Source organism: Pygoscelis adeliae, unplaced genomic scaffold, assembly GCF_000699105.1.
Source record: "Pygoscelis adeliae isolate BGI_AS28 unplaced genomic scaffold, ASM69910v1 Scaffold160, whole genome shotgun sequence".
Taxonomy (NCBI): domain Eukaryota; kingdom Metazoa; phylum Chordata; class Aves; order Sphenisciformes; family Spheniscidae; genus Pygoscelis; species Pygoscelis adeliae.
This window is the reverse complement of record NW_008824035.1, coordinates 4,672,277-4,683,025: the sequence shown is the minus strand read 5'-3', so window position 1 is coordinate 4,683,025 and position 10,749 is coordinate 4,672,277. Positions and strand designations below refer to the sequence as shown.

The 10,749-nt window shown below is 37.9% G+C and overlaps 1 protein-coding gene across 1 annotated transcript in view; it reads left to right on the top strand.

Moving 5' to 3' along the window:
* The window catches only part of PARD3B (par-3 family cell polarity regulator beta), a 415,216-nt gene that overhangs the window by 200,362 nt on the left and 204,105 nt on the right, over positions 1 to 10,749 (top strand). The window contains exons 11-12 of the mRNA XM_009333046.1: positions 3,370 to 3,555; positions 9,814 to 9,984. Of these exons, the coding sequence (XP_009331321.1) occupies positions 3,370 to 3,555; positions 9,814 to 9,984 (357 nt within the window). The remainder of the gene's footprint in view (positions 1 to 3,369; positions 3,556 to 9,813; positions 9,985 to 10,749) is intronic.

Here is a 10,749-nt window from a genome sequence, read left to right as displayed (position 1 = left end):
TGGATAACACATCCAGGCATGCAGACAGTGATCTGGTAGGTTACGTAACAAGAGCTAATGCGTGGCATAGTTACGTTAAAGGAAGCTGGGAAATACTATAGAACATTGAACGACTGTTACTTTTTTTTATTACTCTGCTTTTAGCAATTTATTTGTATCAGTTTGTCAGTATAACTTAGTCCAGTTTTAGATTCTATGTGTAATATCGTTATCTTAGTAAGTTTATAGCGGGAGAGTTCTAGTGACCACCTAGTTAGTCTTTTTTCCCCAGAAACTGAGGGCAAAGGTTTTCTTTAAGACTCACCGACATTTCCTTGCCTGCTATTTAAGTGAGATATTTCTGATGTCAAAAATCGCCTGTAAAGAAAAAGGGGGAAAATGCTACTGTAAAGTGTTTTGAAGACTATTATTATGTCCCTTTTAGGCTTTTTTTTGCAAGGTTAAACAAGGTTGTTAGATTGCTGTCTTCTGGAATCCATCCAGCTTGTTTCTTGAAGCCTAGAGCTGAGCACAGTGCTGCTACAGAGCCTGTGCCTGTGCTGTGGAGAAGGGGATGGTGTCCTGCCTCCTACAGCCACCACTGCTCCCAACACTGCCAAGGCCTTGGGCACGGTGGGGGGGGGCTGCAGCCTTGTCATCAGTGTCACCGGTGGGTCAGCGACAAGAGCGATAGTACAAATAAGAATGGTATTGATTAGAGCACTTGACTTGAATTCAAACAGACTCATCTGCCTAGTTTATTTTCATTTATTGGCTTGAGGGACATGTATAGATCCTGTTGTCTTTGGTTTTTTAGAAGCTTGTGTTAACAAATGCATGAAGTCCTTAGCCTGAAATTAATGTACATCTTAGACCATAAAGTGAAACAGGTAAGATGCTCCTGAGAAAGAAACTAACAAAAAAATACGTAATTTTTTCTTGACAAAAATACTGTGTCACCTTTTCCTTTAAAGATTTTTGCAGAATACAAGCCTTTGTACCAGGGCTTACCTTCAGCCATCCCCATTAAAAATTGATCTGAATGTGACCAAATTCAGTTTTATATGAAGTCCAAGTTCATATTGCGGTAACATTATCAAGCAATTTGTAACTGCTCTGGTGAAGGTAGGCATGGGCACTGAGAGCTTTTATGTCCTGTGATAACAACCCCCCTCACTGCTTTCCTCGTGGTATTGGGAAAGACAAAACCACAGTACTGACATACAGAAGGTGCAAGAGTCTGGTGCAGGTGTCATGGGTTCTTCAAGTGGAAGAACAGCAGCAGCACACAGGAACTGCTTGCCTAGGGGACCATGAAAGTAATACAAAATAGACTGTCCTGAGGGGCTGCCAGAGACATCACACGTCTGGGACCTGGAGAAAAATGTCCTCTGTTCAAATCTGGACAGGATGTGCCATTTGAGTAGAATTCTGATCTAAGATTTCTGAATCAGCTGACGAGAATATGTGCATTTTGAAAAACAGAAGATTGGGCAGAAAATCTTTCCTCTAAAACCTTGAGAAAGTTAAATGCAAAATGCTTATGTTAGAAGGCCAGTAATAGTGGGTTTTTTCCTTACACTGATTCTTTTGAAGGAAGTCAGAGTAGGAGGGTTTACAAATTATCATTCTGTATTGTTCACAGTAGTAAGTATGAATTTGTAGGTTTTGGGGGATTACCTTCAGGATGTCTCTATATCCATAGCTAAGAAATAAAAGTGACAGATTTGTAACTGAGAATTGTCTACAAAGCACAAATGAGTAACACAGGTACTGGAGATGAGTGCTGGCATCAAGACAGTTGTCAGTGTTGGTGCTATGTCATCTTTGTATTTGGCAGTTAGGCAAATTGTGTTGACTTAATATCATGGAGTTACATTCCAGGAAGAATTTGAGCATGGTGCATATTGGGATTGAGGTTTATAGTCCTAGCTCTCTGGCTCACGCAATTCCTCTCTAGCCAGTAGCTGCTTCTCATCAGTGAAGGGGCATCTGAAATAAGTGAAAGTATATTTAGTGGTTACTGTTTCTAATTTTTTGTTGCTTCAGGATATTAATTTCTGCTCTTAGTTCTGTGATAGTACTTCTTGTTGATCAGACAGCATAATAGATGAATATATGAGACTACTCTGGCTGCTGAGAAAACATCTGTACTGCTGGCACCTTTGCTGACAATGGCATTGATACTGTATGTACTGCAGCTTAGGTCCTGGAAACAATCCTTCATTAGGTAAAAGGCAGAGTGGCCCAGCTACTACACTCCTCCTTGCATGTGGCCTCTACTTGATAATTTAACGTAAGACTTTGACACCTTTGAAAGCCAGCCCCCAGTCATCTTTTTCAACTTGTACTTGTCTATTTCCTTTTCATAGATTTTTTCCTATTAATTTTTTAACACTACTGTTACAAAGAATAGAAAATGTCCAAATGACAAGAAACATAAACTAATTAATTGTCTTAGAGTTATATGGAGAAGGAAGAGTGGAATAAAATCAGATGTGATGCGTAAGGTCGTCTCCACTAATACCTTCCATGAACACTTTACTCCATAGTAGGTCTCCTTGTCCTAGTTTTATTTCTGTAGAGTGTCAGTGTGACTGTTTCAGGCTAGAATTTGATTTTGTTTAATTTCATGATTCTAACCTGCTTTAAAAAAACCAAAACAAACAAACCCCCCCCAGCAACATAAACCCTACAAAACTGCAGATACAGTGTACAGTAACAGAAAGTTCATTCTGATCTTCCCTCACTATGGATACTTGATGTGGCAGTCTTGTAAACAGCAATCTAATCTAGGAAAAATTTTGGGATCAACCTATAGCAGAAGGAAAAAAAAAACCCCAAACCTCTATGGAATAAAAGTATGTACAAAGGGAGTTAGTGCAGAATAAGTTACTGCGTTTTCAATTCTCACCCTCGCTTTTGTTACACCAACTTCCGTCTGTAGACAGGTTTAAGGGAAGGATAATTTTTTAAGGGTGAAACTCAATTTTCAGAGGGGAATGGGATTTAACAGTACAACTATCATTACAGTTTGTGAGCTGCATGTAAAGATGGTGAGAGTTTTATGGCTTACATTTTTAATGCAGCTGTGTTTAAAATAAATGTCTTCTTTATATTCTGCTGCAACATCAGTTTTATATCATGTGGAACTAAGCTATTTTACCTTCTATTTAGGCATATTCCTAGGTATCATTAAAAATAACATTTTAAGCCAGATCATGTGACAAAATGTCAGCTAAATGCATTGTTGGTTATAAGGCAGCTTCTTCAAGCTACTTTGCGGAAAAGAGGACTATTTCTTGTCATATGAACCTATGGATACAACTAGTTTATGCATTGTCTCTGTCCCCTTTTCACCCATACTTTCATCCTTGTTTTCTCCAACAGAAAGGAGAGCCAAACTGCAGTATTCTTTCTCCAGAAACCACAGAGCAACTGACCTTTGAGATTCCTCTGAATGATTCTGGCTCTGCTGGGCTTGGTGTGAGCTTAAAAGGCAACAAATCTCGGGAGACTGGAGCTGATCTTGGGATTTTCATCAAATCCGTTATTCACGGCGGTGCTGCTTTTAAGGTATGGAAGAAACACATCAGACGATGACTGCATTAGAGTTCTGACATTTCTGTGTTGAGTACTGAATCTCACTTGATAAACATTCTAGGAACGAATACCTTTCTGTCACTCATTCCTTTAGGTGAACTGCAAATCTACTAATGTTTTGTCCCAAGAGTCTGGTGGTGTGTGTGGTGGAGTTTGCCACAAGGAAAGTGAATTGGTTGGAAACCTTGAGGGGCATTGGGATGCTGCATGAAATGGGGAAGGGGGAGAAGGCTAAGGGTGTGTGGGTATGAGGAGAGGCTGCCTCCCAGCTTCCCCGCAGCCCACAGAAGTGGATGGGAAAGTTTGCGTGCCACTAGGCTCAGTGACAGAAGTTAGATACCTACATTTATTGTCTATCTGCACTGCTTTGGGTCCTCCCAAAGTGATACAGGCAGACCCATAAAAAACAATCAGAAGACAAACTTCTTTACAAAAATTAGAAATTGACAATTCTGTGAGGTTAAGGGTTATGTGTTTAATTTATGCTATAAATAAAAAGCTAGCTCATAGTTTTCTTTCTTTTTTTACTCAAAATATTTTTTACCATTGTAGTAAAAATGCGACTTGGCTGAGCCTGGCATCAATTGCACAGAAGTTACCAATTGTTCCTGAGGTGGATTGAATTGGTAATATTAAATTGGTAAATGACAGTATTATGAATTGTTCTGCTCCCTCTGAGGACTATACAAGGACTGTTGAACATTTTTATGATTAAAAAGCATTTGATTTATTTTCTAAACTTTAGGAAATCTGTTGACTGCATTTTTTTTCCCAAATAAAACCTGAACCAGGTAACTTTCTTGAAATTAGAAACAAAACTCTTAATCTTTCAGGGCTAGTATTTTTAACTGTTGTGGATCCATAATGTGATTTTTTTCCCTTGTGTTATCTCAGCAATTCCTCACAGTTCTCTTTTGTGTAAAAATACCTTTTAATTCAGTGTATGTAAATTCCTCTACTGACATCAGCCTGCTGAGTAAGACAATTCACAGCATTAAAACTTTCAGATGTAAATCATCTATTTACAGCAGCTGGTAAATAGCAATAATCAAGGATTTAGCTTTGATGTGAATGTTTAATACTTCCCTGCTTCTATTATTTACCTGTCCTAGTCCCTCAGTTATTTCAAAGCTCAGATCTTCTCAAGTATAACTGAGCCTGGTACATGCAGTTCAGAACACTGTCCGTAGTTAACTCAGGGCTAAATGACAAGTGAGTAAGCTCATCTACTTGGTGTATATCAGAAATTAGTTAAGGCACGATTGGCCAAATTAGGGCTGGATAAACTCAATTTATGTGCATGTCTTCTACAAAGTACAACTCATTTTGCCATGAAAATGAGGCTGCCCTCCTTGGTTTCCCAGATCTGTGTTCCCTGAGTAATTGTCCACACCAGTTGCAGTGACAGTGTATATTGCCATGAATAAACTTATTGTTTGGAATAGCAAAGCTTGTGGAGCCATATTCTGGCAGCATTAGTGGGCTGGCTACCTGACTTCTCACATCACAGACGCATAAGACAACCCTTTCTAGCTCTGTATGTTTACCACTCTCTATTCTCCCATAGTTACTCACTCCAGAGCAGCTAATTTTAGCTTGAGGGGTCTGCAGACTAATAAAGCAGGACTTCTGTGCTCACACCTAAGTAAACGGGCAACTGGCATAGTCAGTCACCGTGACTGGAAGATTATTTTGTCTTGTGATAACCTGTGGTCCTGTGACCTATCCTCTATTCTACCTCGTTATAACCCTTTCACCAATTAGAACTGTGTAGTAATAGGTCTGAGTGTAGGCTCCAGAGCAAATGAGATAGTAGCTGAGGCTCTAGCTTCAGCCAGAACTGTTCAGGGGATCTTTCCTATGTGTTTTATACAAGTACTCACAGAATGCAGTCATTTTGGCAATGTCTTAAGAACCACAGTTCACTGCTGTGTATGCATGGAGAACAGCTGTCTTTCTCCTATCTAATGACCTTTATATAGAACAAAACATAATCAGTGGATATTAACAATTAATAAAATTTCTTGTATCAAGTTAAAAAGTATGCACATATTTGTGCACAAATATTTAAAGATGTCCTTATTGTCCTTATTTTAAATGTCGTCTTGTAGCAAGTTTTTAAATAAAAAGCCTTTCTTTCCAGCTGGTAGTTGTCCAGAGCATTTTCCCATGCTATTCATTGTAACTCTCTGAAACAGAATATTACGGATTTAGACATGTGCATTTGCTTTTCAGTGTGCAAAGTTTTCTTGGAAAACTATCACAGGAGGAAATCATAATGCTCACTGACGTGAGAATTCTGTCATTATTTCTCACTTCTGTATTTAGAGTTTAAAATTTGTTCTGATTTCGTGATATCAGGCTAATATAAGGGGGAGCTTTATCCCCTTGTCTGTACAGCCACCGCTTGTCTTCAAAAGACAACGTGTAATACATTGAACTTCAACACATTTGTTTCACTGCTGAAGTAAATGCTCAGACCTTCTAATGCTGTATAAAGGTTTTGGTAGATTAAATTTCTTTCACCAGTGTGTTTTTTAGAATGAAGAGTTATGTATGAGATGCAGACAATTTGGTTGGTTACTGTTATCCATTATTGGTCTGAATCAAAGGTCTGAAGAGAGGCCAATATTTTTTAGTGTTTTTCGAAACATTAACACATTAATCTAGTTCTGACGTGTTAGTGGCATTGCAAAGCACAGTAAGGGAGTTGTAAAAAAAAAAAAAAAAAAGCTCAACGAAAAAACAAACAAAGAAAAAAACCACGTAAGGGAAAATTGAAGTCTTTAATTCCATACTTTATGATTTTTTTGTCCTAGCTAAAGATTTTAGAAAATATCAATGCATCTTGTGTCATACATTGTACAGTAAGACTCAGTGCCTATTTACTGCTCTTGCTACAAAACTAAATGAAGTAAAAATGTCTTAATGTTCTTAGTTGGTATTCTAACACTGTATCCTGCAGGAATAAAAAGTTACTTTTGCTGATTGAACCATTATGTCCCTTCTTAACCTCCTTTTGTAATTTCTGAAGTATCTATTTTTCATCATCGCTAAGATAAAGAGGTTACTAGAATACTTGATATTTGTAATTATGCAGAGCCTTTCATGTGAGGAAAACTAACATTTGACTGAGTTTAATGCATCATCTTTCCCCATAACTTTAGGGATTTCAGCCTTGTTCATCTCGAGACATCTTGGCTTTTTACTTGTGATGTATTCTTGATGATCAGGTACTTGCTGTCTACTGCAGCTGAAATACAGCAGGGCCATTATTAGAAATAATGGAGTATTTTCTATGTGAGCATTTGTTCAAATCAAACACGGTGTAGCTTGAACCTCCTTGGGGCTTCTGAGTGCTGTTGCAGTAAACGTTGCTTGTTGTGTGCAGTGGATGGGGAAATTGGATGATTCCAATAAATGCCATCAAGGAATTCCTTCTTCAAGAAATGTCAATGATGTGATAAGGGAAATAACTAGGTGTGCTTTGATTAAAAACATAAGTCCATGAAGAACATGTCATTGTGTCTCCCTGCTCTGCTGTGACTGTCTGAATTTGGTAGCCATGTGGTGGTAGGTTCTACCCCTTGCTGTGAGTCTCCATAAAAAACCCAACATTTTTTGAATAAGCAAGGGAGCAGTAACTTCACCCTTTATTAGAATAGCTCACTTGCAGTTTCAGAGATGGCATTTGAAAACTATTTTGCTGAAATGCCAAATGTTGTTTATCTACTCGGAAGCCACGAAGAAACCTACCTTTCAGAGATAAAAGAAAAAACGTGTTAAAACAACATTTAGCTTGTTTTGACCCAAGCAGATTATCTTTCAGTTCAGGCTTCTAAACCAGACCATAACACCAGTGATGTGAAAATCTGTGTTTGGAAACTGTTTAGATATTGGGATTTTTTTTTTTCAGTCTTTAAAATAGCAAAAGGTTTTTCTGTGAAATAACTTCTACCTGAGCATGTGTGAAAACAGTGTTCAGCTGTCTTCCAGCCTACCTTGTACAGGTGACTTAGCAAGTATAGTTGATCAGCATTTATAAAACACGCACACCTTTTTTCTCCGATCATAGCTGAAGTGTTGAATTCAAGTTGAATTTTGCATTTAAGTGGAGCATGTAACAGTGAGAAGAAGGGAGATGCATCAAAAAAAGTTCTTTAAGAACTGACATTATTAAAATAGAAAGAAAGAAATACAAAGTCTCATACAAAAGGCAAATTAAAAATCAGGCCAATTCAGAGCTTTCTGAGGCTGCAGTGATTCATTTAAAAATATGCATTGTGTTCAGGACAGTTGCGTAGTCAACAGATGTAGTCATGACAAGATGCATTTGACAATGTATTTGTATATACTTTAGTAAGAAGCTTTAACGGATATTTATACATGGGTGTTTATCCACAGAAAGGAAAAAAAAAAGTAATCCAAGAACCTGTGGGACCATAGCAGGAGGACATGAGGACCCGTAAAATTTTCAAAGTCTTACAGAAACTCACAGAAAATAAAATCTTTTTTCCTCAAACTCCTGTTGCCATGAATGGCTCCATTCATTTCAGTAAATTTTGATCGAACACAAAGGAATTACAACATGTGCAAATAATAAAACTCCCTGTTCAACAATGTTAACTCTTCTCTCCCTAACCTTTAGCATGTGTGATGGCATCATTGTGTATGTAGAGAAAGGGTGGGGTTAACCTGTTGGCTTTGGCTGTATGTAAATTTATGTTGGCATGAAATATTCAGCAGAGAGGTGGGAGAGGTTTCAGTATCTTTTCCAAATGGCATTGCTGTTTCTTATCCTCCATTCCCATACCCTCCCCAGAAAAGTTTTATTTCTCTTCACTTTCCTTCACTGAGTCACTCATCTCCCAGTTCTGTCTTTCCATCTTCTTGTCCCTCCCAGTTTATTTTGGATTCTGGTATATGCTGTTGTTCTTCAGCTCCGTGGCTATTCATACTCTGCTGGGGTAAAGATGATACCCAGTTCCAACAAAAATAACACTTAAGAAAGCTGGGTTTGTCACAGCTACTGCAACTCACTTGAACACAAATGACTTTGACTTGGCAGCAAGCACCAAATAGTTAATTGAACACTTAGTGATAGAAAAAATAAAATCAAAAAGTATATATATTTTGGATTACTCAGATGCATGAAATATGTAAACAGTTCGGACAAGTGCCTTATGAAGAGTATGTAATGAGCCTATGAATGAATCAGGTTCATTTTAACCAGAAAATGTATTTCTATGCACGTTCTTTCCCTGCTATTCATTCTTCACTGCCCTTCTATATTAGATGTCTTCAGTTTCTTCCTCTTTCTCTTCCTTCTTTGAGATCTGATGCCGACCTGATAATTGTCAACTTGACAAGCTTTAAAAGAAACTCTTGTCTCTTAATTAAATAGACCTTATTTTCTTGTTAAAGAGAGAAAAGTCCATGGCACATGCTTTTATGAAAAGAAATAAATCACAGATAATAATGACAACAGCAATAGGACTCCTAAATCACAAAATAGCAGTGTTCACCATTTTATTACACCCACGAATGTCAGTTAACCTTGGCAATGAAACTGAATGACGTTTTTCAAAGCATAGGCTACTTGGTATGGCTCAACCCTAATTTTGTTTTTGGCAGCAGGTTTGGATGTTAAAATACATAGATGGCATTAATTAAAATAAGGATGCCTAAGTCTTAATGACCATTCTGAACTGAGAACACTACCCCATATGGTGGCATGGTAATTGTGACAAGATAGACACTAGTAAGACTGTAAGACAAAATTTTTGGAGCTGCTGCTTACCAGACTCTAATAGCAGATAATAATGCATGGAAAATATGTTGCAGTACTCCTTCGCGGTTGCACTGCAGATTCTAACAGGTATGGTGTGGGTCCTTTTAACTAACCAAAAGCTCCTTTTCCTGTTTTCTCTTTAGATCTGATACAAATTAAATTGTACATGCAAGAAAAACAGCAGCGTCTGCATGCACTTCTATGTTTGTAATTGCCCTATGAACTCTTCCCGAAATGTAGTAAATGGAGGGAAAAAATGGTCAATTAATGGGGACAAAGATTTTTCTTTTTAAAGACCTGGTACTGTGCAGTCTCTTGTTTCTTAAATTTTAGAAAGCAATGTCTGATTATCTGCATCTTGCTTTCCTGTATGTAGCACCCTCTGCCTAATAATTCTTTAGTTTTTTAAAAAATATTTTGCTTTTATTTTTTGCTTGTAGGATGGTCGTTTGCGAGTAAATGATCAGCTTGTTGCAGTAAATGGGGAGTCACTTCTGGGCAAGTCAAATCATGAGGCTATGGAAACACTGAGGCGCTCCATGTCCATGGAGGGGAACATTCGTGGGCGGATCCAGCTGGTAGTTCTCCGGAGGCTAGAGGTGCAGACAGAGGTGAAGCAGTAAATACATTTATTAGATAAATGTCTTTCCAGTCCCACTGTTTTTGCATACAAGAGATGATGGCTAAAGTCTTGGTCACAGAGAGCTCCTCCTGGCAGAATGAATTCTTGACTTCCTGGAGTCAGGATTCACATAGTGTTTCTGGTTGATATCTCCTGGTCTTGCTGTTCCTGTTGAGGCAAGGCTAAAAGTTGCCTCTTATTTCAATTTGACAAGTATTAGAACAAAAGCAAATGTGGTCCCAAATGGGGTTAATTTAGGATTAATGAGTGGATGTAGTTTTGACTATCTGCTACCTCCTCAAGGCAATAGCTGGGATACAGATGATTTGAATTCTTCTGATTTCATTTGTTGTCGTGCTGAGAGACCTTAAAGTCTTAGTGTGACTTGGATTTTACTTCACTCTTGCTTTTTTATTTTCATTAGTATTTTAATTCACTCCACTTTTTTTGTGTGTGTTCTTCTGGTCCTGTCCCTCCACCTTTTTTCTTTTTTCTTTTTTTGACCTTCAAGGAATTAATATTTTACTTTCCCTGGTCAGATGAAGGCCACCCTTTCAGGACGGGTCTCTGAGTTGATTAACATATAACTTCCCTAATTAAGGTAACGAAATAAAAGAAGAAAAATTTTAATGGTTATGTTTTCTAGACCTTATATAAATTGATGTTTGTGAATAGCCTCTTATTTTGAAAAGGATTGGTTTTATGATCTCTCTTGCTTCCTCTCTTTCATGCATGCATGCACACATGCACACTC